This window comes from Oryctolagus cuniculus, chromosome 4 (genome assembly GCF_051225735.1).
Source record: "Oryctolagus cuniculus isolate XC-2025 breed Fujian yellow rabbit chromosome 4, ASM5122573v1, whole genome shotgun sequence".
Lineage (NCBI taxonomy): Eukaryota > Metazoa > Chordata > Mammalia > Lagomorpha > Leporidae > Oryctolagus > Oryctolagus cuniculus.
Window position 1 is genome coordinate 541468 of NC_142870.1, and position 27673 is coordinate 569140.

Consider the following 27673-nt stretch of genomic DNA (forward strand, 5'->3'; position numbering starts at 1 on the left):
AAGGAACCTGGCAGGCATAACCGTAATTAAGACATAAAGTTAGCATCGTCTGTTAAGAGCTGTGTCAAATATCACCACGAGGGGCCCTCAAGTAAAGCACTGAACAGAAAACGTCATCACTTCTACAGCATTCTTTGCCAAAAGAAATGATGTGAATTTTTATTTAGTTATTTTTTTTAAGATTTATTTTTTATTTATTTGTAAGACAGAGTTACAGAGAGAGGTAGAGACAGAGAGAGAGGTCTTCCATGCGCTGGTTCACTCCCCAAATGACCACAACAGCCGGAGCTGCGCTGATCTGAAGCCAGGAGCCAGGAGCTTCTTCCAGGTGTCCCACGTGGGTGCAGGGGCCCAAGGACGTGGACCATCCTCCACCACTTTCCCAGACCATAGCAGAGAGCTGGATCGGAAGAGGAGCAGCCGGGACTAGAACCAGCACCCATATGGGATGCAAGCACTTCAGGCCAGGGCTTTAACCCGCTGTGCCACAGCGCCGGCCCCAAAATGATGTGAATTTAATCATGAGGAAATATCCACAAACCAAACTAACATGATCTCTACAAAATAACTAGCTAGTTTTTAAAAAGTGTCACAGGAGCATTGAGCCATTGTGGCACAACAGATAAAGCCACTGTTGGGATGTCCACATGCCCAGCTGCCAATCTGAGTCCCAGCTGCGCCAAGCTTCCAATCCAGCTACCTGTTAGTACACAATATAGGAAGCAGCAAGGGATGGCTGACGTTCTTGGTTCCTACCACACATTTAAGAGACCCAAATGGAGTTCCTGGCTCCTAGCTTTGGCCTGGCGGCTGCAGGCATTAGAAAAATAAACAAGTAGGCGGCTGCAGGCATTGGAAGAGTAAACAAGTAGATGGAAGACCTCCCTCTCTGACTCTCCCTTTAAGTTACTCTTTCAAATAAATAAATAAATCTTTTTAAAAAATAAATAAATCTTTAAAAGAAAATTGGGGCCTGTGTTGTAGCACAGCAGGTTAAGTTGCTGCTGTGACCCTGGAATCCCGTATGAGCGCTGGTTCCAGTTCCTGCTGCTCTACTTCCAATCCAGCCTCCTGCTAATGTACTTGGGAAGGCAACAGAAGATGTCCAAATACTTGGGCCTCCACCACCCACATGAAAGACCTAGATGGAGTTTCTGTCTCCCAGCTTTGGCCAGGACCAGTCTTGCCTATTGTGGCCATCTGAGAAGTGAAGCAGAAGATGGAAAAATGTCTCTTCCTTTCCCTCAACCTGTCACTCTACCTTTCAAATAAATATTTAAAGTAAAAAAACAAGCATCATGATGAAGGAGGTGGCAACCACTTGGCTTAGTGGTTAAAAAACCAGAATCCCAAATCAGAGTATCTGGTTTTTTTAGTCCTGGCTCCATCTCTGATTGCAGCTTCCTGCTAATGTGTACCCTAGGGGTCATAGGAGTCAATGGTGATGGCTAAAGTAGTTGGGTCCCCACCACCCACCTGGGAGACATGGATTGAGTTCTTAGCTCCTGGCTTTGGCCTAGCCCAGCCCCAGCTGTTTCATGCACTTGGGAAGTAAACCATCCAATGGGAGCTCTCTCTGTGCGTCTGTTCCTCTCCTCTCTACTTGTCATTTAATAAATTTTTATTTTATTTTTTGACAGGCAGAGTGGACAGTGAGAGAGAGAGACCGAGAGAAAGGTCTTCCTTTTGCTGTTGCTTCACCCTCCAATGGCTGCCGTGGCCTGCGTGTTGCGGCCAGCGCATCCCGCTGATCCAAAGGCAGGAGCCAGGTGCTTCTCCTGGTCTCCCATAGGGTGCAGGGTGCCGTAAGGCAGAGGATTAGCCTAGTGAGCCCGGTGTGCCGGCGTGTCATTTATTAAATTTAAAAAAAAAAGGCATGGCCAGTGCTGCAGCTCACTAGGCTAATCCTCCGCCTGCGGTGTCAGCACCCCGGGTTCTAGTCCTGGTCGGGGCACCGGATTCTGTCCCGGTTGCCCCTCTTCCCAGCCAGCTCAATGCTGTGGCCCGGGAAGGCAGTGGAGGATGGCCCAGGTCCTTGGGCCCCGTACCCGCATGAGAGACCAGGAGAAAGCACCTAGCTCCTAGCCTCGGTTCAGCGCAGCGCAAGGGCCGCAACGCGCCAGCCGTAGCGGCCACTTGGGGGGTGAACCAATGGAAAAGGAAGACCTTTCTCTCTGTCTCTCTCTCTCTCTCTGTCTAACTCCGCCTGTCAAAAAAAATAAATAAATAAAAATAAATAAAAAAAGAAAGGCTTGGTCCCCCAAAGCCTTAATAAAAAAAAAGGCAAAAAAAAAGACTGAGAGACTATCTGTCTCAGACTCAGACTGGAAGCAAAGGACACACAACACAGAAATGCAACACAGCATCCTAAACCAGAAAAGGGCTATTAGTGGAACAAAGAGTAAAATCTGAAAGTTTACCAGTTACTAGCTCATAGCATTGTTTCACTGTTAAACTAATTCTGATAGTTATAATAAAATTAAGTAAGACTTTAACATTTCAGAAAGCTGGCAAAGGGTACCCAGGAACTCTGCTATTTTCATACATCTTTTCTGACATTATTTCAAAATCAAAGGTAAAAATGATAAAAATACTCATTTAAAATTTAAAAAAGGTGTCTCTTATATGAAAGTTAAAAAAAAAAAAAACTGTAAGAGGTGCTGGTGTTGTAGCACAGTGGGTTAAGCCACTGTTTGCACCACCAGCATCCCATACCAGAGCGCCTTTCCGTCTCAGCTGCCCCCCTCCATTCCAGTAATCTGCTAATATGCCGGGATGATGGTCAAAGTGCTTGGATTCCTGTCACCCACATAAGAGACCCGGATGGAGTTCCTGGCTTTGGCCTAGACCTGCCCCAGCCATTGTGGCCTTTGGGGGAATGAACTAGCACATGGAAGATCTATGTCTCTCTCCTCCCTCTCTATATCACTCTTTCAAATAAATAAATAAATATTTTTTTAAAATAAAGTAATAAATGTTGAGGGCTGGTACTGTGGCGTAACAGGTTACACAGCATCAGCTGCAGCATCAGCATCTCATATGGGCACCGATTCGAGTCCCAGCTGCTCCATTTCTGATCCAGCTCTCTGCAAACATGCCTGGGAAAGCAGTGGAAGACGGCCAAGTGCCTATGCCCATGCCCCACTTGGGAGACCTGGAGGAAGCTCCTGGCTCCTGGTTTCAGTCTGGCCAACCCCCAGCCATTTGCGGCCATCTGGGGAGTTAAACACCAGATGGAAGATTTTTCTCTCTGTTTCTCCTTCTCTTTCTGTTACTCTGCCTTTCAAATAAATAAAAAACAAAATAAAATAAAAAAGTAATAAATGTTAATAATACAAAATGAAACTTTCTCCTCAAAGACTCTAGGCTGGAAACACACAAAGAAAAATCACTAGCAGTAAATACTGTGCTCCTTAACAGAGCTTTCATTTCCTCAGCGTCACTGAGACATGGTTTCTGAGAACTGCTGCTTTCCTCTGAGAGAAACAATGAGAGAACAACAATTGACAAGTAAAAACTGACCTCAGGCCTGTGGGAGGACAGGGAGCTGAGAGTTGGTGAACTGAGCACAGCAATGTGGTAGAATGAGAAGGCCGTGCCAAGATGGCACTGGGGAGCGAGCATCAGTTACTCAGAAAATGGCTTTGGAACCCACCTAGCAAAGGAGCCTGCCTGGCAGCAGGCAGTGATTGATTACGGCATAAACCACCCCTTAACCGGATTGGCTGCCTCAGCTATATAAGCTGCTGCACCAACTGAAATAGACGAGTCTGCAGGCTGCTGGTCTCTGGCCCGCTTTCACCTGACTCCCTCCTGGTGTCTGTGTCATGATTCCGTGCCTCTTGCCCACACCATTCTCCTCCTCTCAGAATGAATCCACAGCAACACAGCAGGCTTGGCCTCAGGGAATCCATGGGAGCACCACAGCAAGGTCTTAAAATTTTTTAAAGAAGTAAAATTCCAGGCTGGCGCCGCAGCTCACTAGGCTAATCCTCCGCCTTGCGGCGCCAGCACACCGGGTTCTAGTCCTGGTCGGGGCACCGGATCCTGTCCCGGTTGCCCCTCTTCCAGGCCAGCTCTCTGCTGTGGCCCGGGAGTGCAGTGGAGGATGGCCCAAGTCCTTGGGCCCTGCACCCCACGGGAGACCAGGAGAAGCACCTGGCTCCTGCCATCGGATCAGCGGAGTGCGCCGGCCACGGCGGCCATTGGAGGGTGAACCAACGGCAAAGGAAGACCTTTCTCTCTGTCTCTCTCTCTCTCACTGTCCACTCTGCCTGTCAAAAAAGTAAAAAAAAAAAAAAAAAAAAAAAAAAGAAGTAAAATTCCACATTTGTAGGGAGACTATCACAAGTTTTACATGCTGGTGACAATTAATCTTTTATGAATAAGGCAGGCCAGACACATCATGACTGAGCCAAATTCTGCCCTCAAAATTCTATTCCAAGTTCTGTAAATTTGTATTTTCCAGCTCATCCTAGCAAAGACCTAAACCAACACCCACCCTGTTGCACAGAGCAGGGACACTCAAGATTCAAGGCAACTCACTTATAATCCACACGAGAAACCATCCCAGGGAGATTCCACCTAAGGGCAGATCTGGAGAGCCAGGGGAGCCATGAGAGACAGTACCTGCAGCACCCTCAACAGCCACTCACCTGCTGCACCTGCCCCCAGGGGCTCACCCAGGCTGCTCACAAGGCCTTAGCCAGCCAGTCAGCCAGCCTCCTCCAGAAATACCGCATTTCTATGACACCTACAACTCTTCCCATCTCATCACCTTCAGTAAGAAGGTAAAGGACAAAGATAACAGGCCGGTACATATGAGAGTAGATGAAGAAGTACTCTAAGTGTCCAAAGAAACTCATGTTAAAGGGGTTGATACACACACCACAGATGACAACCTCCCACGCAACCGCAACACACCAACACAAGTCACACTTATAAAACTTGCCCTAACTAAAACAACCACTGAAATTAACACTATCTTATTTAGGTATCAATTCAAAATTTCTTAAATTCATATAATAAAGACAAAATACTTAAAAACAGTAAAACCATTATTAAAATTTACTCACCTTTTGTAAACTAAAACAAACTCTCTTTCCCACCTTTGAAAGGGAAAAGCAGACCAAAGTCTACTTTTGGTAAGTTACACTAGCAATGACAAAAAGAGCAAACTGTGAAAACACAACGCTGAGGAAACCTACCTCAGCCGCAAACGCCCCTGTCGCCCCGTCAGGGGTTTCGCAGCATGTGTTGTACACGTCCCTCACTCCAAAGAGTCCACTGTCCTCAGCGGCTACCGGGCTCTCCTCCTGGACAGGCGCATGGACAGCCGAGCCCTTCCTCTTCGCCGTCTTTTTCTTCGAATGCGCACAGTCACCTTTTGTTTTTCTCTGTCGGAAGTGAGCAAGCTGCGCAAGAACGTGGAGAAGTAGTAAAGGCAAAGGTAAGTGAGAAAAAAATAACAGAACCACAAAGTCAACAGACTCGAGGGGAACATGAGGCTCTAGCGCTGACTCGGTCCACGCAGCCACACCTGGCCAATAAGATCACTCTCCCACAAACGCTGCCTTCATTAGTATCTACGACTCCAGCATTAAGTTCAGAATTATCTACAAAGAGTCTAGTAATGAGGACATTGAGGATGCCTATATCCAGGCAAAAGAAACAATAGAGCTGACTGGCAGAATCGCTTTTCTGACCCTTAGCGGTTTAGGAGAAAATTAGGATTTTTAACCTTAACTCTATTTAAAGGCCGGATAGACTAATCAAGGCATGTTTTAGGTTCAAAATTACAAAAAGCTAAATCGCTCCCTTCTTGCCCTTTTCCCCCAACCGAGGAAATATATATTCCAGCCAAAACTTCCTAGCCATAGAATCTGAGACAAGCTACCAAAATAGCAAAAAATTAATTAAGCCAGGTCAATCTAACATCTTCCTTTACGGAATCAGATGTTCTATTTTTCATGACACAGCTCACCAAAGCACCAGGGACCTCCACAGAATGTCGTCCGTCAGAAGATACAGCCCAGCTCTGCTCAGCCCCTCAACTCTGAGAGCTTTCGTACGTGGTCACCCACCGCCTCACGCAAAGGGCATGAGGTCCAACAACAGGGGGCCCGTGTTCCTCGCATGATAACTTGGACCGTAAGTGCACATTTCATGGACACCGGGTCATTTACTTTTGGAAAAAACCACATCAAGGCTGAACACTGCCTCCAAAGCCAACCCCAGCTTTATTCCCCACGTGCCCTCCCTCACTTTCTGAAGCACGGACGCGGCCCCCGCCACAGGCCTTGGACTCATGACTTCCCAGGCTCCTAGGAGCACGCTGGCTCTTTGCGGACCTCGGGGAACACATGCGGAAGCTCTGGGCTCCGGCTCATTTTCGCATCCTGGCGAGCAGCCTGCCTCAGGCCGTCCGGACACCCCGCCAAAGGAAGCCAAGTGAGGACCCGGTTCTGCGGTCCCTGTCACTGCCCCGCACCGAGAGAACCAGCCCCGAACGCTTCCTCAGGCGGGTCCCGCTCGCGCAGGTGACACCCGCACGGAGAGCGCCAATGTGCGCCGGGCCAGGCCCCAGGCGACCCCAGGTAAAAACCCGCGAGTGGGCGGAGCGCCCGGGGCCGCACGCGCCGCTCACACGGGCAAAGGCGCGCAGCGCCCCGGAGAACGCCATCACGTCTCCCGGGAAACGGGGCGGGGTCGGCAGAACACCAGAGCGCAGGCGCAGCCCCGCCTCCCCCCGCCTACCCGCCAGGCGCTCCCGTCCCGGCCGCGGATTGGCTACAGCCGCAGTGGGGGCGGGCCCGCGCAGAGGGCGGCGGATTCAAGATGGCGGCGGTCAGGAGAAAACTTCCAGTGGAGACGGCGGGAAAGGCAAGGCCTGGCGGTGGCTCCACGCCTAACCGCGTCCGCTCCTGGCAGAGGGCGGCGGCAAGCACCGGAGCCTGCCCCGGAGACTTCACGCTGGGGCAGCGGGAGGAGAGGCGTGCTGCCGTTTACCTTCGCTCTCCCAGCCTCCACCTTTCGGCGCCGCTGCTCTTGCTCATCCTCTTCCATCTCCCTCTTGGAGTCTTCACGAGTCGCCCGGAGCTGGCGGTGTAGACACGGCGCCGACTTCGCTCTATTGACACTCCCTCCCCCGCGCCAGGGCTCGCCCTCCCCCAGCGACAACTGTCACGCACTGTGGGCCCGCCCCGCCGTCGGCCCGCCCCGCTGCGTCGCCAATGAGGACCCCGCGTTCCCGCTTTCGCGCACGCGCAGTCAAGGAGGAGCGGCCCGGGGGAGGCTCCGCCCCTGCTGCTCGCCGGGCTGCGATTGGTGCGCTGACGTGCCTGCCCCTTCTGAGAGGACCGCTCAGCTGTTGGTTAGGTTTAAAATGGGCGGGTTTGTGCCTCTGCGGGTGTGTGAGGTGCGGCGCTCCCCGGCTGCGGGCCTGACGCGCCGTGCGGTCGCTTCCGGGTGGCCGATTTCTCCGCTCTGAGGTGAGGCTGGCCCTGGCAGCGGATCCAGGCTGGGTCGCGTGCGGACCGTCTGAGGGGTCGAGGCTGCAGGAAGTCGGACTGCCTGCCACGGGCGGGCAGAGCCTCTTGGAGCCGTCGCTGGTCCGGGTCGGTCCCACAGGCCAGACCTTTGTGTGGAGAGCGTTCCTCAGTTGTCGGAGCTGCTCTGGAAGCTGAGGCAGACCCCGAAGGCGCCCGCCGCTGGGAGGGGTTAGGGGTGCTCCCACGCCCTCCCCCGCTGTCCACCTGCGGGCTGCCCCTCGAGGGTCACAGGGGCCCCTTCCCCGGAGAAAGCCAGCAGCGAGAGGATGACCAGAAACAGAGCAGCCGGGACTCGAACTGGGAGCCATACGGGATGCTGGCAGTGTAGACAGCGGCTTAACCTACTGCGCTATAGCGCCAGCCCTGAGGATGCAGTTTTACATGGTACGAAATTGGATCAACAGAGGCCTCATTTGATGAAAAAGTCTCTTAAGTAGAAATGGATTAAAACTGAAATGTTTCTGTGAATTGTTCCAAATATATTTTAGTTTCAAAAAATATTTTTCGGGCCGGCGCTGTGGCTAAGCGAGTGAAGCTCTGTTTGCAGTGCTGTCATCCTATATGGACGCCGGTTCGAGTCCCGGCTGCTCCACCTCTGATCCTGCTGTCTGCTGTGGCCTGGCCCTAGTCCTTGGGCCCCTGCACCCACGTGGGAGACCCGGAGGAAGCTCCTGGCTCCTGGCTTTGGATCAGCCCAGCTCAAGCCTTAGTGGCCATCTGGGGAGTGAACCAGCGGATGGAAGACCTCTCTCTCTGCCTCTCTGTAACTCTGCCTTTCAAATAAATCTTTTTTTTTTTAAAGTGTGTTTTATTCATGAAAAATATATATGCTGTATTTCCCACTCAATCTATGAACCCAAAAAACTGCTCTCAATTCTTCTTTGAAGAAAGTGTATCTTTTTTTTTTTTTTTTTTTTTTTTTTTTTTTTTTGACAGGCAGAGTGGACAGTGAGAGAGAGAGAGAGAGAGAGAAAGGTCTTCCTTTGCCGTTGGTTCACCCTCCAATGGCCACCGCGGCCGGCGCACCACGCTGATCCGATGGCAGGAGCCAGGTGCTTTTCCTGGTCTCCCATGGGGTGCAGGGCCCAAGCACCTGGGCCATCATCCACTGCACTCCCTGGCCACAGCAGAGAGCTGGCCTGGAAGAGGGGCAACCGGGACAGAATCCGGCGCCCCAACCGGGACTAGAACCCGGTGTGCCGGCGCCGCTAGGCGGAGGATTAGCCTAGTGAGCCGCGGCGCCGGCCAGAAAGTGTATCTTGCTATGAACTCATGGTCTGTGTGGGAATCGAGTCTGACGTGATCATTATTTGTTCCTCAGATTCAGACTTGAGCGTGTAAGTCCAGATGTGAAAGATATGTAAGGTTTTTATTCTTGGCCCACAGTTTCATAAACAGTGTTTTTAGTGTCCTCAAGCTCACTGGAAGAAAATAAACTGACTTACATTAATCCAAGGCATTCTCTCCCTGCACCTCATGTTATTGTCAGTGTAACTGCCTGGATAGATGTATGTCTGGGGTGTGGGCCCCAGCCGGAAGTAGCCATGCTCAGACAGCAATGAACCTGTGTATCTAGATGGATTTAACATTCTCAGCTGCCTTTAGCCTTTTCTCTTATCAATAGCATCTCATTTGCTACTAAAGTAAAAGGAAAGCAAACCCAGGATACAGCTTGTGATTCTAAACAACCACAGCTTAACAGATTCCCTGATGAAGCCCTGGGGAGAGTTAACTGCTCAGTCATTAGAGCCCTTTGTGTGGAGAGTAGTCTCCTGAATTGGGTAGTTTGAGCGACACATGCTGCTTTGGCCAGGGTGAGCAGGGATGGCGCCGCGGCTCACTAGGCTAATCCTCCGCCTTGCGGCGCCAGCACACCGGGTTCTAGTCCCGGTCGGGGCGCCGGATTCTGTCCCGGTTGCCCCTCTTCCAGGCCAGCTCTCTGCTGTGGCCAGGGAGTGCAGTGGAGGATGGCCCAAGTGCTTGGGCCCTGCACCCCATGGGAGACCAGGAGAACCACCTGGCTCCTGCCGTTGGATCGGCGCGGTGCGCTGGTTGCAGCGCGCCGGCCGCGGCGGCCATTGGAGGGTTAGGGGTGAACCAATGGCAAAGGAAGACCTTTCTCTCTGTATCTCTCTCTCACTGTCCACTCCTGCCTGTCAAAAAAAAAAAAAAAATGTATTCAAACCTCGAGAGAGGAGCTGGTGCTGTGGCATAGCAGGTAAAGCCACCACCATGGGATGAGGCCAGCATCCCATATGGGCACCACTTCAATCCAGCTCCCTGCTGATGTGCCTGATAAAGCAAGATGGCCCAAGTTGTTGGGCCTTTGCATCCATGTGGGAGACCTGGAAGAAGCTCCTGGCTCCTGGCTTTGGACTGGCCCAACTGTGGCCATTTTGGAAGTGAACCAGAGGATGGAAGGTCTCTCCCTGTGTCTATAAACTCTGCCTTTCAAATAAATTAATCTTAAAAAAAAAAAAAAAAACTTGGGGAAAGGGGCTCATGTGCCCAATTTGCCCCAACAGAATCCCTCAGAACCCCAGAGTCATTTCTATAGACATTTCAGAGAGGTTCTGCACATGTTGGATATGAGTCTCACTTCAGTCTATTTTTAACTAAAATTTTTTCAAAATAAATTATGTAGATACTCTCAAAAAGGCATAACGTAATTCCCCAATTCCTTAAATGTGGCTATGCATAACAACTTCCTCCAAAAAACAATAAAAGGCAGAGTCACTATCCAGTAAAAAAAATTGATCCACACACTTCACCAGGTGACCAAGGGGAGAGTCACTGTGATATGTGCGGCAGACCTTCCAACAGCCTTCAACCTGAGCTAACCAGGGGGAAACCATGGATCCCAGCTAAGGAATGTTCTACAAAACGCCTGAGCCAGTGTTCCTCAACACTGCCAAAAGCATCAAAAATAAGGAAAGTCTAAGAAACTGTCACAACCAAGAGCAGTCTAAGAGATATGCAGATCAGTGTCATGTGTCCTGGATGAAACACCACGCACATTAGGGACAATAGGTGAAAATTAAGGAAAATGTAAACTTGAGTGAGTAATGTCTCAGTATTGGTTTCTTGATATTGACAAAATGACCCTAACTCATGTGAGGTGATTATTATCAAGGAAGTCATATGTGGGACTGTACTGTCTCATTTTTTCTGTCAATCTGAAACTCCAGGAAAAAAGCATATTTTGAAACTTAACAAACCCATGCCCACTGAAACTTGTTACCCATACCACTGGGGAGTACCCATTAGCAATCTTGAGCTGCTTAACTAAATTAGCCAGTTTTGTGCACACCCTGACCTACTTGAGTGTCACTGTAGGAAAGCCAGGAATATGTACCATGTCACACATATGGGGAGGTAGGTGCAAGGCCCATACCCAGCAGTGCCATAGTTGATTCAGTGCCATGACTCACCCTCCATGTACAGGTATGTTGGACGTGGCCCCCAACCAGCAGTTGAGCTGGGCTCTGAAGATGAAATTGTTCACCCCAGCTAGCCCTGGGGGCTTGATAGCGGAGAACTTGGCACCTTGTGTCCAGCCCAAAGTCTCAGCATCCAAACAACCAGAAAAGGTCTGAAAAATGGTGGCAATTTCACAGATAGTCATGGACACTTTGGCAACTGGATGTAGGTTTATGGGTCAGCTGCACTGAGGAAGGTACTAGCAACCGTCCCCAGCAAGCCTCAGTCCCCCGGGTACATCCCAGGGTGACACCATCTGACTTCCCATCTGCACTTCTTCCACTACTTAGTCCTCTGGGCTGGACACGATGGAGTGGGTCCTAGCACATGCCCCACCCAACCCCAAGCCCCTCTACAACTCATGGGCCCTTCCACTACCCTGCCCCTTCTGCAGCCCACAATTTCTTGAAATCTTCAAGGCGGTGGCCCTCTCCTTCCAGGTGTCGGAGCTGGGCTCCTTTCTTGCCCTGGGAGTCTTAGCAGTGGTGAAAGTCCTAGCACAGGCACGGGGCACTGCTGGTTCTAGAGACAGTAATGGGGGAGGGGAGTAGCAGGCCAGGGCAGCACGTCTGGTAGGGAAGGGATGCCTCCCCTCTCCCCATTGATACATTTTTCTGAGCTCTGTCCTGAGCCACTGCCCACCGCCCCCGCCCCACAGAATTCTGACAGCTCTAGCCCCTCCTGCTGCCCCTTTTACCTTCCCATTGAGCCCTGCCTAGCCACACCTGACAGCATTGTTTATAGGCGAGCCCTGCTTGGGAACAGGCTCTCTCTGGAAACCTGGCAACCCAGACCCCCACTGGCCTAGCAACGGGCAGCACCCAGGTTGGCTGCACACATTCCACAGTCCAGGGAGCAATGTGGTCATCCTGCTGGCGGCTTCTCTTGTGGATTAAGACGGTCTCCAGGCAGTAAGCAGAGCCCACGGTGGGGTATTCTCCACAAAGTTTGGCACTGCTGAGCAGTTCTCCCCTGCAGATAACTGAGAGCCAGGGAGAAAGCACCCACCACTGCCTCTCCTGCCATCTCACACAGTTCCTGACACCTCAATGGCAGACCAATCAATGGCAGACCAAATGACCCGGCTGACACTGAAACTCTTGGGACAGGTAAGACAGCCAATAACACTCCTACTTTTTTTTTTCTTTTTTTCTTTTTCTTTTTTTGACAGGCAGAGTGGACAGTGAGAGAGAGAGACAGAGAGAAAGATCTTCCTCTGCCGTTGGTTCACCCTCCAATGGCCGCCGCGGCCAGCGCGCTGCAGCCGGCGCACCACGCTGATCCGAAGGCAGGAGCCAGGTGCTTCTCCTGGTCTCCCATGGGGTGCAGGGCCCAAGCACCTGGGCCATCCTCCACTGCACTCCCAGGCCACAGCAGAGAGCTGGCCTGGAAGAGGGGCAACCGGGACAGAATCCGGCGCCCCGACCGGGACTAGAACCCAGTGTGCTGGTGCCGCAAGGCAGAGGATTAGCCTAGTGAGCCCCGGCGCCGGCCCCCTACTTTTTTTTCTTTCTTTATCCAAAAGGCAGAGATACCGGGCAGGGGCGGGGGGAAATCTTCCATCCACCGGTTTACTCCCCAAATCGTTACTCCAAAGCCAGAAGCCAGGAGCTTCTTTGAGGTCTCTCAACTGCGTGTAGGGGCCCAAGCATTTGGGCCATCTTCCGCTGCTTTACTAGGCACAACAGCAGCAAGCTGGATCAGAAGTGGAGCAGCCAGGACTTGAACTGGCATCTGTAAGGGATGCCGGTGCCACAAATAGTGGCTTTACCTGCTGTGCCACAGCACCAGCCCAACACTACTGCTTTTAACAGCTCGTGAGAGGAAACCTAAGATAGTAAGCCATATGCCCTGCCTTTGGCAACTGCCTGTAAGTTCCTGCTTCTAAAGCAGTTTCTATGGTTTTTAGCTTTTGTCATGAAGAAATGTGACTTTTGGTTTCTTCTTTATATCTGTACAGAACCAATAAGGTCCTTCCAGCAGTTCCCACAGACAAGAAGCAGGCAGGCAGCCCTGGCCAGGCCCCACAGAGCTCCCCTCCAGATCTCCCAGGCTCACTGTTTAAGGGACAGCCTGGTTGGTGCAGGACACAGGGCCCTGAGGGCTGAGCCGTCGTGACCTGTCCTCTTAGCCTTCTCTGAGGGTCTAGGTAGACCGTGATGGGTCTGTCCTCACAAGTCACTGAGCACAGGGTCCATAGCCGCTCTCAGTGGCTGTAGCTGGCTCTGCATCCACTGCCCGTGTTGTTCCTTTCTGCCCCTGCCTCTTGCCAGCCCTCCAACCTGGAGTGCAGGTGGCCCACAGGCTGCTGCAAAAGAAACAAGCAGTAGTTGTCATAGGGCAGACACAATTTGGAGCTGCTCAACCCAAGGCTTAGGTGGGGTGATCAGGGTGGCCACTGGCTGGGAAGCCTGGTGGCCTCACTGGGACAGTCTCTCCTGGGCAGCGACCTCCTCCACAGGAGCCGTCCAAAGCATCTGTCCTTGGGTCTTAAGATGGAGCACGTGCGTGATGCCGAATGCATTCCTTTCCCTATCAGAGCACCTCTCTATTGGAGCCCTGGACACTCAGAGCTCATGGGTAGCAGCTGGGAGGAGTAGGCAGGCAGGCCCTACTCACCATGACTTTGCCTAGTGCCAACTTTCCCTTCGCCGTCTCTGTACTTCATAGAAGCTGGAGCAAGAACGAGAGGAGATGGAAGGGGACTGTGAGGACTCCCACCTTGTGCCAGGTAGGCCATGAGCAGCTGTCTCAGGGGAGGAAGGGAGCGAGGCTGTGGGAATCACCCTCCTACTGTTACCAGCAAGACCATCCTTGATGTGAATCTTTTACATTCAGGGATAAAAGTCACCCCTACATACCTTACCAGCCCGAGAGAAAGACTCAGTCATCATTCTCATATTGCAGATGAGAAGATGGAGGCACAGGGAAGTTAAATACCCCCCCCCTCAGGTTGCTGCTTCCAGGGCCCCGAGGTGGGGGGGAGGGCTCATCTTGTCCTCATTCTGGATGAGGAGCTAAGGAGGCCCACAGGGGCACCCATGGGCTGTGGGGGCTCTGGGTAGCTCCTGAGGCCAGCTGGATGCAACCAGGCTTCCAAATTCAGAAAGGAAATCCCAAACCAGGCCACTCGACCACAAAGGCTGTGAGAGCAGTAATGCTGACATGGAAGTCGATTCCTGGGGGAACCCCCGATGAGGCTGCTCAGGCGTCCACAGCAGACAGCTGCAATGAGATGCTGGGCAGCAGGCAGGGCCACAGTGCCTTGGGGAAAGAAAGAGGCCTGAGCCCTGACCTGGACTGACCAGACCCCTGCCAGAGCCTTCTCCTGAGTGCAGAACTCACCCGACACTGGAAGGGTGGGCCAGCCTTCGGACAGCCCATCGCTGATTCCCACTGACCCTGTAGGGCCCTCCTGCCTCTTGGCACCTAAGGGACTTTCTGTCTATGGCGTGCAGGAGCACTGCAGCACTGAGCCCAAGGGGGAATCTGCAGTGTGACCGCGAGCTCAGAGCCAAGTCCCTGCTTTCCTCCCTCCTCACTGCCGTCCCTTGCCCTCACAAGTCCCAGGCACTAGGCCTTCCTTCTCTGGGACAGGTGTTTATCCAGGAGGGTCTCAGGTCACTCCCAGGTGCCCAAGGGTGCGGGTGAGGTTGGGGCATTCTGGTCGGGTCTGTGGGACGCACCGAGTGTATAGGCCAGCAGCCTTGACACATCCTCAGCCACAAGCATGTGCTTCCTTCCAGGCAAGGACGACGGGCTGGACACTGCCCTGCAGAGCGCTCTGCGGAGAAGGAGGGACCTTCTGCAGCGACTCTGGGTAGGCCTGCGCACTCGCAAGTGAGCCTGGGCACCATGCTTGAGCCAAATGCACAGGGCACCCATTTGGACTCTTGGGGCTGCTTCTCTGGTATTTGCGATGACAGGTTCCTGCTTATTGTAACCACTAAGAGACTTCACCCCTCAGCCACACACAGAGAGAATGTAACACGCAGCCCTGGACACAAACGTGGGCATTGTGAGCTCAGAAAGCTCAGAAATCATCTTTGATATGATTGCACATATCAAAGAGGGAATATTGAGAAAGGGCTCGATATCAGCAGGAAGTGGAATTCTAGAATGCCTAGAGTCTCATCCAAACAAGAAGGAATGAGCTCCTGAGGGTGCACTTGGCCTAATGCATGTTCCATTAAACCAGTGCTAGGGAGGGAGGAAGAACTTTGCAGTGAAGTGCATGTATGAACAGGTTGGGAAGAGAGAATTATTTTGGCTGGGGAAAGAAATAGCCTGAAAGTTGTCCAAATTTTTAGCAAATTGTAAAAGAAACCATATTCTTTTTCATTTTTTTTAAGATTTATTTTATTTGTTTTTGAAAGGCCGAGTTACAGAAAGAGAGAGAGGGGGAAAGACAAGTCTGCTGGTTGACTTATCAAATGGCTTTAATGGCCAGGTCTGGGCCAGGCTGAGACCAGGAGCCAGGAGCTTCTTCCTGGTCTCTCATGTGAGTGCAGGGACCCAAGAACTTGGGCCATCCCCTGCTGCTTTCCAAGGTGTATCAGCAGGTGGCTGGATGGAAGTACAGCAGCAGGGACTCGAATTGGCACCCATATGAGATTCTGGCGCTGAAGGCTGGGGCTTAACACACTATGCCAAGCGCTGGCCTAGAAACTGTACTTTTACATGTGCACCACACGAAGTGCCCCCAAGGCTTAGCTTTTCCAGCCTTTCTCCAGTTCCAGAGGGGGCTCCATGAGGACCAGAGGGCCTGTGAGCCCCGGGTGGGGGCTGAGAAAACCAGTACCAGTGACAGCCCTTCGGCCGTCCCCCCAGGAAGCCGCATCTGTGCCTGCAGTCCGGCAGGTCAGAGCCCAGGCTGGGATTCCCCTGCTACTATTGCATTCTTTCCTGCACGCAGCAGGCTCTGCCCTGGCCTTGCAGGAACAGCAGCTGCTGGATGACCTCTCTCGGACCCATGCCTGGAGCAGCCCAAAAAGAGCAACCTGTGGATCAGCTCCACCTCCAGAGGTGCCCCCAGCGGGTGTCCACCCCACCCCCTCCCTGCCTCCAGCAGCCCCAGAGCCACCGCGCGTCATCCTGCACTCGGTAAGGGGTGAGGGGAAACCAATATCTTCATGAGGGGTGAGGGGGACTAAGGTTGTACAGAAAAGTGGGGAGTGGACCATGCCTACAGAAGCTTAGCACCCATGTCTCGGACACAGCACAGGCTGCTAAGAACCAACAGCAGGAGGCTTTCCCGCGTTCAGGCACTTTATCAGACTTGGCGGGTACCCTGAGGACAGGTAAGGAGGGAGGTGGCCTCAGCCCTCATGAGAGAGGAGAGGCAAGCTCCCCACTCTGCCGTTCCGGCATGCCCCCTCCCCAAGTCCTACCTGGTGCACTTATTAGGGGAGCTTAGCAACAAGAGGCCTCGGCTCTGGGGAAGGGGTCAGCTCCTCCTCAGAACTTCATAATGACCAAAACTGCCAAAGACCCTAATTTCCAGGACAGAATATACAGGGTGAAAAAGTGTTCTAGTTTTGTGAGTCTCACCTATTTGTTGGCATTCTGGGTTGCACGCAACAGAAAACCATTCTTTCTTAAACAAAAGGGAATGTGTCCAATAATGGACACCCAGAAGAGTGGCAGAAGCCAGGCCTGGCACATTGAGGCCCCTGTGTGAATTCAGTGTGACTGAGGTGCAGAAGAGGAGGTGAACAGGAGGGCAGGGCTAAGGAGAGGGAGAAGGCGCTACACAGGTTGGCTGAGACTGAACCTGGCATGCACCTGTCCTTTGGGAGTGACCGGAGGGAGGGATTTGTGCGAATGGAGCCGAGAGCCCCCTTTGCCGATGGTTGCGACTGGGTTTCAATATCCTCCTCCTGTGCTCCGCTATCTTTCAGCACCTGGATCCTCCTTCCAGGATGGTGGGAACAGTGGGGTCTGTAGGTGTGGGAGGTCCCCACACAGGTCTGCACTGACTGCACATTCATCACTGCCCAGTCCTGCCTATGGGTTTCAGTCTTAGTCCAATGATACCAACAGCAGGATCAGGAGCCTTGGGCCATTGAAGTGAATCTCCCAGCAGAGGGAGAGGGTCCTGCGGCCAGGCCAGGCACAGCTGCTCTAAGGGTGCCCTCCACCCCCCGGTCAACATCAGGGGTTGGAAAATTACAGCCTTGGGCCAGAGCTGGCCTGCCTCTTGTTCCTGCGTAACTTGTGAGCTAAGAATTTTTTTGTAAGATTTTATTTTATTTTGTTATTATTTTTTTTTTTTTTTTGACAGGCAGAGTGGACAGTGTGAGAGAGAGACAGAGAGAAAGGTCTTCCTTTGCCGTTGGTTCACCCTCCAGTGGCCGCCGCGGCTGGCGCGCTGTGGCCGGCACACCGCGCTGATCCGATGGCAGGAGCCAGGTGCTTCTCCTGGTCTCCCATGGGGTGCAGGGCCCAAGCACTTGGGCCATCCTCCACTGCACTCCCTGGCCACAGCAGAGAGCTGGCCTGGAAGAGGGGCAACCGGGACAGAATCCGGCACCCCGACCGGGACTAGAACCCGGTGTGCCGGCGCTGCAAGGCAGAGGATTAGCCTAGTGAGCCGTGGCACCGGCCAAGATTTTATTTTATTTGAAAGGCAGAGTTAAAGAGTGAGAGGGAGAGACAGAGAGTATGAGAGAGAGCCCTTTAATCTGCTGGTTCACTCCCTAGGTGGCTGTAACAGCCAGGGTCAAGCCAAATCGAAGCCAGGAGCTTCTTCCAGATCCCTCACATGGGTACAGGGCCCAAGCACTTGGGCCATCTTCCACTGCTTTCCCAGGCCATAGCAGAGAGCTGGATTGGAAGTGGAGCAACTGTGACTTGAATCAGCACCCATGTGGGACACTTGCAACACCAGCCCCCCTAAGAATGATTTTACATGGTAAAATATTTAGGGAAAAACAACAGAAGAATGATACTTTATAACACATGGAGCGTACATGAAGTGAAAACTTCAGTATTAATAATTAAAATGTCACTGGACCAGGCTCATTTGTTTGCAAACAGTCTATGGCTGCTTTCCACTATAAAGCAGAGTTCAGCAGGAGACCATGTGGCTAACAAAGCCCAAACAATGCTGTCTGGCTCTTCACAGGAAAGCTTGTCAGCCCCTGGTCGGTATCATCCTTTCTGTGAGCTGAGGAAGAAGGGACAAAGTCATGCAGGACGTCACAAATCAGAAGACTAAAACAGAGGGAATTCTGGTGCATGCTCAAAAATGTTGTACATTTATTTTCACATAGGAGAAAAATCAGACATTATTTTCATGAGAAGTCCCATATGTGCACTACAGCATAAGACAGAGCCACCATAGTTAACCATGGTGGTGTTGGTGCTAGGGTAGACAGATCAAGTGACTCAGTATTCTGCACGGGTCAGGTGCACTGGGCTCCTAACACCATTGTCATTGGGGAAATACAAGTTAAAACCACAGTGAGCTACCACTGCATCCCTACTGAATGGCTAACATGCCAAGTGTTGGATGCTTCTACTAAAGCAGAATTAATGAAATCAGGCATTAGCTTGCCCAGCCTAGGAAATGTGAGAAATATTAAAAACATCATGGGGGCTGGCACTGTGCTATGGTGGGTTAAGTTGCTATCTGCAGCGCTGGGATCCCATATGGGCACTGGTTGGAGTCCTGGCTGCTCTGCTTCCCATCCAGCTCCCTGCTAATGTGCCTGGGAAAGAAAAAGAGGATGGCCCAAGTGCCTGGGCCATCTGAAGGAGGCTCCTGGCTTCTGGCTTCAGCCTAGCCCAGCCCCAGATGTTGTAGCCATTTGGGGAGTGAACCAGCTAATGGAAGATAACTGTGTGTGTGTGTGTGTGTGTGTGTGTGTGTCTCCCTCTCACTCTGTAATTATGACTTATAAATAAATCTTTAACAAACACCATGTCATAACTGACCAGATCCAATTATCTCTCTTTTCAACCATTAGGATTAATCATGTAAAGTTCTTTGTGATACATGAATGGATTGATAAGTGAATGGATAGATAGGTGTATGGGTGATTGGATACATGGAGAGATGACTGGATGAGTGGGCAGATGGATGGATGGATAGATTGGTAAATGGTGAATGGAAGGGTGGATGGTCGGTTGGTGGGTAGATAGATTGGTGAGTAAGTGGCTGGTTGAGTAGATAAGCAGATGGATGGGTAGATACTGTGGATGAACTCCAAAGATACACTCAGGTAGCTAATCACCTGGCTGTTCCTAGGCTCCCCAGCCTCCTGCCACCATCATTCAGCAGCTACCTCAGCAGCCACTCATCACACAGATCCCTCCACCCCAGGTCTTCCCCACTCAAAGGTCAGGAAGTATTAAGGAAGGTAAGTGTTCCATATTAATGTTATTATGGGTTTATGAAATTCACAATTGAAAGAGAAAATATTTTCATAAGCAGGATAGTCATCTAGGGTCAGCTTTTGGCTACTCAACATAAAAAGAATCTTAACTTTAAGAAATCCTACATGAGGCTAGCATTGTGGCATAGCAGGTAAAGCCACCACCTGTGATGCCAGCATCCCATGTGGGCACCACTTCGAATCCAAGCTGCTCTGCTTCTGATCCAGCTCCTGCTAATGTGCCTGAGAAGCAGCAAGACTTGGATGAAGCTCCTGGCTCCTGGCTTCAGTCCGGCCCAGCTCTAGTTTTTGTAGCCACTTGGGGAGTGAACCAGCAGATGAAATCTCTCTCTAACTCTTCCTTTCAAATAAACAAAACAAATTAAAAGAAAAAAAAGAGAAATCCTTATGTGAAGGAAATCTCTGAGGGAAGAAAACATGAGGCGTAAGGAAGAGGCCTGGATTAGCAGTTGAAGGAATTGGGCTGCAATCCTATCACAGTTGTTAGCTATACAAAAGACGTGAAAGAAAAATGGGCAAAATAGTTCAATGGACACTTCACAAAAACAGACGTTCAAGTGGTGATAAATGCATGAAAAGTGATACCATAATGAACTTCCATGACATGCCCATGAGGCAGATAAAAATGAAAAAATCCTGAGTATCGATGTTGATAAGCTGCTGTGGGCAACTTAAATTCTCACTCCCTCCTGTGAAGTAAATGCTTCTGACCATTTTCAACCTGGATAGGAACTGGTGCCCAACTCATGTGGATGTTTAAACCCCAAAGTCACAGGCTGAGTGACTGGGGGATCCAACTAGGGTGTCTGAGGGTGTGGCCTTAGGAAAAAACTGCTGCTTTTAAAATCACTTTTAAATACCTGATTTTCAAAGTGGCTTTACTGGGATGTGAATTAGAACGAGTCACCTGTATGTCACAAACATTCAGAGGTACAATTTGGTAAGTGTTCATATATGCTTCTATCTGTGGAACCATCACAGCAGTGAAGATAGTGAGGGTATCCCTCGCCACAAAGATTTTCCTCATCCCCTTCTTTTCTTTTTAAATATTTATTTATTTATTTATTTGAGAGGTAGAGTTGGAGAGCATGAGGGAGAGACAGAGAGAGAGAGAGAGAGATCCTCCATCTGCTGGTTCACTTCTGATTTGGCTGCAATGGCCAGGGCCGGGCCCAGATGAGTCTGGAACTCCATCTGGGTCTCCCATGTGGGTGGCAGGGGCCTACGTACTTGGGCCATCTTCTCCTGCCTTTCCCAGGAGTTAGCAGGGAGCTGGATTGGAAGTGGAGCAGCTGGGACACAGACTGGCACCTACATGGGATGCGCGTATCCCAGCCTCCAGCTTCACCTGCTATACTACAATGCCAGCCCCTCTCATCTGCCATTTAATCCTTCCTTCCTGTCCCCCAAGCAACTGTTGAACAACTTTCTATCACCATGTATTAGGTGCTATTTCCCAGATTGTCATAAACACGGAATTACACAGTATGCACTTCTTCTCACATGACTTCTTTCACTGAACAAAACTAAGACTCATCACTGTTGTTGGATGCACAAATACATGGCTGTATTAGTCAGCGTTTCATCACCCTAACAGATACCTGAAAGGGACTACCTAGGGAGAAAGGCTTATTTCACTCTTTGAGAGGTTCTCAGTCCAAGATGGGTGGCCCCCTTAGTCTGGCGTTCGAGGAGGGAGGTGAAGGACTGTATGGTAGCTGACAGCTAGGCTGAGGAGGGGGGAGGGGCCAGGCTTGCTCCTTGTGTATATGGCCTCTTTTGTAAAGCCCATGACTTCACCCTAACAACAGAATCCAGTCTAACCACTTTCCTAAGGCCACACCCTCAGACACCCTAGTTGGATCCCCCAGTCACTCAGCCTGTGACTTTGGGGTTTAAACATCCACATGAGTTGGGCACCAGTTCCTATCCAGGTTGAAAATGGTCAGAAGCATTTACTTCACAGGAGGGAGTGAGAATTTAAGTTGCCCACAGCAGCTTATCAACATCGATACTCAGGATTTTTTCATTTTTATCTGCCTCATGGGCATGTCATGGAAGTTCATTATGGTATCACTTTTCATGCATTTATCACCACTTGAACGTCTGTTTTTGTGAAGTGTCCATTGAACTATTTTGCCCATTTTTCTTTCAGGCTGTCTGCCTGTCTTGGGGCTTCTTAGCAACCCTGTACATTTTATGCAATGAGATTTTTTTTTCATACTACTATTGCAAGCATCATGCTCTTTTTTAGTGGTTGCTGGTTCACTGTCTTCATGCTGTCTTTGGATGAACAGATGTTCTTATTTTAATTAAGCCTAGTATAGGCTTTCTCTGTCATAGTTAGTACCTTTTATATCCTGTTTAAGAACTCTTCTCCCGGCCAGCGCCGCGGCTCACTAGGCTAATCTTCTGCCTTGTGGCGCCGGCACACCAGGTTCTAGTCCCGGTCGGGGCGCCGGATTCTGTCCCGGTTGCCCCTCTTCCAGGCCAGCTCTCTGCTGTGGCCAGGGAGTGCAATGGAGGATGGCCCAAGTACTTGGGCCCTGCACCCCATGGGAAACCAGAAGCACCTGGCTCCTGCCATCAGATCAGCCTGGTGCGCCGGCTGCAGCGCACTGGCCACGGTGGCCATTGGAGGGTGAACCAACGGCAAAAGGAAGACCTCTCTCTCTCACTGTCCACTCTGCCTGTCAAAACAAAACAAAACAAAAAACCACTCTTCTCCCACTCAGTTCATAAGGAAGGGTCTGCATTTTCTTCTACAGCTTTGCCTACCTGTCACACTTGGGCTTATGATCCATCTGGATTAGATTCTTTTTCCCCAAAAAAAGATTATTCTTTATTTGAAAGGTAGAGTTAGAGAGAGAGGAGAGACCTCTTCCACATGGTAGTTCACACCCCAGTGGCTGCAACGGCTGGGAATGGGCCAGTTCAAAGCCAGGAGCCTGGAACTCCATCCAGGTCTCCTACATGGGTGGCAGGGACCCAACCACTTGGGTCATCCTCTGCCACCTTCCCAGGCACATTAGCAGGGAGCTGGATTGAAAGTGGAGCAGCCAGGACTCAGACCGCTGACCACACGGGATGCAGGTGTCCCAGGCAGTGGCCCAACCTGCTATGTCATCACAAAGCCGGCCCCTGGAGTAGATTTCTTTTCTTTTCTTTTTTTTTTTTTTTAAGATTTATTTATTTATTTGAAAGTCAGAGTTACACAGAGGAGGAGAGGCAGAGAGAGAGAGAGGTCTTCCATCCACTGGTTCACTCCCCAGATGGCCGCAACGTCCGGAGCTGTGCCCATCCGAAGCCAGCAGCCAGGAGCTTCTTCCGGGTCTCTCACGTGGATGCAGGGGACCAAGGACTTGGGCCATCTTCTACTGCTTTCCCAGGCCATAACAGATAGCTGAATAGAAAGTGGAGCAGCCATATGGCCAGGGCTTTAACCCACTGTGCTACAGCGTCAGCCTCTGGAGTAGATTTCTTGTGTGTGCTATGATGGGGCCAATGCTGTTTTGTTTTGTTGGATATGAACTAGATGCTAAGTGCTCCTGCTTTCCCAGCACGGCAACAGTCTTTGCTACAGGGTGGATAATGAATGGGTGGGGTGAGGCCGTCAGACTGAACACAGCTGTGTTGCCAGAGACCCACCTGCCCTGTGCTGTCTGTTCCTTGGTCTTCTGACCCTGAGCTCAGGCAGCGCAGTTCCTGCTGCCGGTCGAAAGCCTGTAGTGCCAGCTGGGCTGGGCTTGCATGCATCTGGCTGGGACAGTGGCTCTGGGAGGTTGGCTCTCCTTTACTGAGGCTGACAGAGCCCCAAGGCTCAGTGATTTCAAGGCTCAGGTTGCTGTGAAAAGAGCCAATCTATGCCTTTCACACTGTCCAAAGTTACAATGTTTTGTAGTACTGGGTTGGTGAGTATGTAGTTTCCTGTAGCTGTGGTAACCAGCCAACTGAATGGTTTCAAACAGCAGGAATATTTCCCCTCCTGGCTCTGGAGGCAGGTGCCCAGCATCCAGGTGTGGGCATGTGCTTTCCCAAGCCATTAGTAGAGAGCTGGATGGGAAAAAGAGCAGCCGGGACATGAATTGGAGCCCACAGGGATGCTGGAGCTTCAGGCAGAGGCTTAACCTACACCACAGCACTGACTCCATAAATCTTAAAAACAAAGGCACTTAACACTGGACTTAGGGCTCTGCTGGAAAAACCAGGATGACTTCTCATCTTCTGATCTTAAGTAACTTTGCAAAGACCTTTTTTCCAAATGGGGTCACACAGCGATTAGGGGATCAGGACATGAAGATGTTTGGGGGATCACCATGCAGTCCCAGGGGACAACTGAAGAATCACTGGGAGAAGGAGGAGTGGTGGGGAGGCCACCCTGACCTTGCAGCTCCACATCTTGTACACACTCCCCAGGGGGCATACAGGCACGCGTGTCACACGTGGTGGGTACTGAATTTGTTTTAACCAGCGTGGACAGCGAGCTCTGTCTCTAGACAAGCCTGTTGGCAGCGCTGTCTCCTTTCAGACATGGTGGAGGTGATGCTGATGCAGAGTGCACAGATGCACCAGGTCCTGCTGCAGGGCATGCTGCTCAGAGCCCTGCCCCCGGCACCCCAGGTAGGCTGCCCCAGGAGACCACAGGGAAACCAGAGGGCCTGGCGTGGTTTCCGATCTAGAAATTTCTGCTTCTCTGTGGTTCTGAAAGGGCATTCATTTCTGGCTCTGGATCTACGGCGCAGTCCCTAGCCCCACCCCAAAAATGGGTTGTACAGTTGGGGCCTGAACTCTGCATAGGGTCTGGCCCCTCATTTTCACCTGCTCTTCATGCTCAGACCACCAGTCAAACAGAGGCACGTGGAGTGGGTCCCTTTGGTGGGCCAGATGGTGGTGGCCAAGGGCGTAAGCCAGGTGTGTGTTCTGTGTTTGACTGCAGTGGGCGAACGCAGCTGTCCGGGCTGAGAGGCCGAAGCCGCCCCCAGTGCATCATCACCACCACCACTACTCATCCACAGCCCTGCTGCAGGGTGGCCCCAGCCCCATCGCTCCCGTCAGCTATGCCACGTGGCCCCCAGTGATCACGGCCACCACTGTCCCACCCACAGCTGGCTTGCCACCCACCATGCACCACACCACTGGCCCTGTGCACCCTTAGCACGTAAGTCTGGTGGGGGAGGCCAGTTTCCTGGGGCAGGCAAGGCAGGAGGACCTCAGGGACTGGGTCCCCCTCACTTCTTTAAGGAACCAGCAGACACCTGCCCTCATCAGGCCTGAAGACTGTGGCCAAAGGGTCAAAAGAGCCTGGAAAGACCTTGTATCTCCCACAAAGGAGCAGGTCGCCAAGCCAGGTAGAGGCCATACCAACCTCTAGGAAAGTTTGCTGCAACTTGGGTCTCTTGTCCAGTCCAGCAGAACTGGCCCTGGCAGTGCGCAGTCCTAGTAGGCCAGGGAGTACCCCAACCAGGGTGCTGACTCCTTACAGGGTGGGGTCTGCAACCCAGGCCAGGACAGGCCCAGGCACCCTTGCCTTTCCTCCAGGTGTGTCTCACTGGTACTGGTGAGCAGCAGGGTCTTCCACCTTTGCTGCCCTCCACGGGCATGGTCAGGAAGCCAGCCTAAAGCACATCACAGGACTGGCAGCTCTGCCAAGTACAAGGGCTTCATTAGGAATGAGTTGAAGAACTCCTGGATTGGAAGCCTCGCAGCAAAGGTAGCAGCTGTGGATGTTCCCTTGGGACACCCTGAGCAAAGTCATACGGGATCACTGGGAACACTCGCTCACCATACGCATGGAATGGGCTCCTTGTGTTGAAGTGAGAAAAACCAAAGAACATGTGTACAATGTGACTCTGAGGACACAACGTATACAGTCACGTACCCTTAGTGGAGGCAATGTGTTTTGAGGAAGGCCTTGGCAGTTTTTCATCGCATGGACATCACACAGTTAGCTGTGATGCAGACCCTTACAGTGCAGCCTTCTGTGCACCCGGCCTACAAGGAACAGGTCAAGGCTTCTGGGTGGCAAACCCTAGTGTGTGCGCTGTGCTTGAACGTGGAGGCCTGCTGCAGACCTCAAGGTCGTGTTCTCACACTGTACCATTTCTACAAGTAACCTTTTCTCTCTTCAGTAAAGTAACCTTAGCCTACTTTAACTTCTCTCCCTTTAAGACTTTCAAAAACTTTTGATTCTTGTAATAATAATTAGCTTAGGGGCCAGGGCTGTGGCGTAGCAGGTAAAGCCGCTGCCTGCAGTGCTAGCATCCCACATGGGTGCCGGCTCGAGTCCTGGATGTTCTACTTCTGATCTGGCTCTCTGCTATGTCCTGGGAAAGCAGTGGAAGACAGCCCAAGTCCTTGGGCTCCTGCACCCACGTGGGAGACCCAGAAGCTCCTGGCTCTTGGCTTTGGATCGGCATAGCTCCGGCTGTTGTTGCCATCTGGGGAGTGGACCAGCGAATGGAAGAACTCTCTCTGCCTCTGCTTCTCTGTAACTCTGCATTTCAAATAAAATAAATAAATCCTTTTAAAAAATAATACTTAAAAAATAAATAATAGCTTAAAACACAAACACAAGGGCCGGCGCTATGGCACAGTGGGTTAATGCCCTGGCCTGAAGCTCCGGCATCCCATGTGGGTGCCAGTCCAAGACCCGGCTGCTCCACTTCTGATCCAGCTCTTTGCTATGGCCTGGGAGAGCAGTAGAAGATGGCCCAAGTCCTTGGGCCCCTGCACCCACGTGGGAGACCCTGAAGAAGCTCCTGGCTCTTGGCTTCGGATCCACCCAGCTCCGGCTGTTGTGGTCACTTGGGGAGTGAACCAGTGGATGGAAGACCTCTCTCTGCCTCTCCTCTCTCTGTGTAACTCTGACTTACAAAAAAATAAATAAATCTTTAAAAAACACAAACACAGAGGTGGGCATTCAGCCTAGTGGCTAAGATGCTGGTCAAGACTCCCAGATAGACCTGTATGGAGCTCCTGGCTTCAGCCTGGCCCAGCCCTGGCTTTTGTGACCATTCAGAGTGTGAACCAGATGAAAAACCTCTGTCTCTGTCTCTCTGCCTTTCATATAACTAAATCGATCTTAGGAAAAGAGTACAACAATTAGATCTGAATAGAGTTCCCCAAACTCTAACTGCTCCCACCTCCCACATCAGAGTGCCTGGATCTAATGCTTGACTTTGGCTCCTGACTCCAATTTCCTACTAATGCGCATCCTGGGGGCGGCAGATGACGGCTCACGTAGCTGGCTCCCTGTACCTACATGGAGATTTGTATCGGGTCCCCAGATCCTAGCTGTTATGCTGCCTGCCTCTCAGACCAATATAGAATGTTAAACCCAAGCACATGTGGTTAATGGGACTTTTCCAGCTCTGTGTAATCTCACTGCACCCCTACTCATTCACTGCCTGTCATTGATCTGCACATCACTGGAACTCTGTGTGTGTGTGCACAGAGTACACTATGCACATGGTGTGGACCCACATGCCGGCAGGGGGAGCTTTCTCCTGGAAGTGGAGTGCAAGCTACAGAGAAGCAGTTCCTGCCAGAGCTGAGAAGGGGCTTCTCTGGTCCACTCGCTCCACAGGCCTGTGATACTCCCTTCGCTCCTCCCTATTTGTTATTGGTAGAATTATATTTCCTTTGTTTTTAGTGTTGCATTTCTTTAAACATTATCTTTAAGTGTTAAGTTTACATTTTCATTCTTGGCTTCCTTTTAGGGTAATCGATTTCACTCCCTGAGCCCCTCACAAGCAGGAACCTGTCCCTCTTTGTATCCTGGGAACCTCCCAGGGAGAAGACAGGATGGTGTCCAAGAGGCTGCTACTTAGTTGCCTGTGGGCGCTCAGGCGAGCTTCCCAGTGCCCAGAGCCAGGAGATCCCACATGGACAGACAGGACTGAGTGCTGTGCAGCCTCAGTGGAACTACAGGCAGTGACCTCTGCCTCTCCCAGTGGCCTTTGGCTTATTTTTAATGTGATTTCTGAGATTCTGTGCTCGTTAAAAGCACTAATTAAAAGCCTCTGAACATCTCTGTTTCTTCCTCTCTGTCACTCTTTTAAATAAATCTAAAAATTCAAAAAAGCCTGACCTATTTCATGCTTTTTTAAAAAAATATTTGAAAGGCAGTAGACAGGAAGGGAGAGAGACAGACAGGACGATCTCCCACATGCTGGTTCATACCCCAGATTCCTGCGACATCTGGGGCTGAGACTGGTCTGGAGTCAGCAGCTGGGAACTCAGTCT

The 27673-nt window shown here is 51.3% G+C and overlaps 2 protein-coding genes across 33 annotated transcripts in view; one reads left to right on the forward strand and one right to left on the reverse strand.

The window, feature by feature from the left end:
* PCNT (pericentrin) overlaps positions 1-7272 on the reverse strand; it is a 160909-nt gene extending 153637 nt beyond the window's left edge. For 13 of the 14 annotated variants that reach the window (XR_016232182.1, XR_016232183.1, XM_008267246.5 and 10 more), the window contains exons 1-2: positions 7009-7272; positions 5208-5414 (exon numbers count right to left, since the gene is read on the reverse strand). Coding sequence is in view for 12 of the 14 variants with exons in the window: in XM_008267246.5 (XP_008265468.3) it covers positions 5208-5414; positions 7009-7065 (264 nt within the window). In the remaining 2 variants the exon portion in view is untranslated. Of the gene's footprint in view, positions 1-5207; positions 5415-6264; positions 6469-7008 lie in introns of those variants that run through there. The other variant, XM_089330410.1, reaches the window with a different exon arrangement.
* Positions 7273-7375: 103 nt separating this feature from the next.
* Positions 7376-27463, forward strand: C4H21orf58 (chromosome 4 C21orf58 homolog). 19 transcript variants are annotated; one of them, XM_051859528.3, is made up of 9 exons: positions 7385-7490; positions 12009-12139; positions 13701-13761; positions 14777-14850; positions 15969-16133; positions 19282-19393; positions 23958-24049; positions 24366-24587; positions 27148-27463. In XM_051859528.3, exons 2-8 carry the CDS (start codon positions 12080-12082, stop codon positions 24582-24584), a joined length of 783 nt encoding a protein of 260 aa, XP_051715488.2. In that variant the 5' UTR covers positions 7385-7490; positions 12009-12079; the 3' UTR covers positions 24585-24587; positions 27148-27463. The 19 variants fall into 19 exon arrangements, 15 of the variants coding, with proteins under 15 accessions (XP_008265466.2, XP_089186558.1, XP_069927827.2 ...); XM_051859527.3 differs by having other exon boundaries at positions 12066-12139; XM_051859529.3 differs by lacking the exon at positions 27148-27463 and adding an exon at positions 25765-26333 and having other exon boundaries at positions 7394-7490; positions 12066-12139.
* Positions 27464-27673: the final 210 nt, after the last annotated feature.

Excerpts from the sequence above, each read along its gene's own strand:
- C4H21orf58 (XM_051859528.3), top strand. The coding sequence starts at position 12,080 with ATGGCAGACCAATCAATGGCAGACCAAATGACCCGGCTGACACTGAAA. Across the intron at positions 16,134-19,281 it reads CGCGCGTCATCCTGCACTCG|GCTCCCCAGCCTCCTGCCAC; the intron begins GTAAGGGGTGAG and ends GGCTGTTCCTAG. Across the intron at positions 19,394-23,957 it reads GTCAGGAAGTATTAAGGAAG|ACATGGTGGAGGTGATGCTG; the intron begins GTAAGTGTTCCA and ends GTCTCCTTTCAG.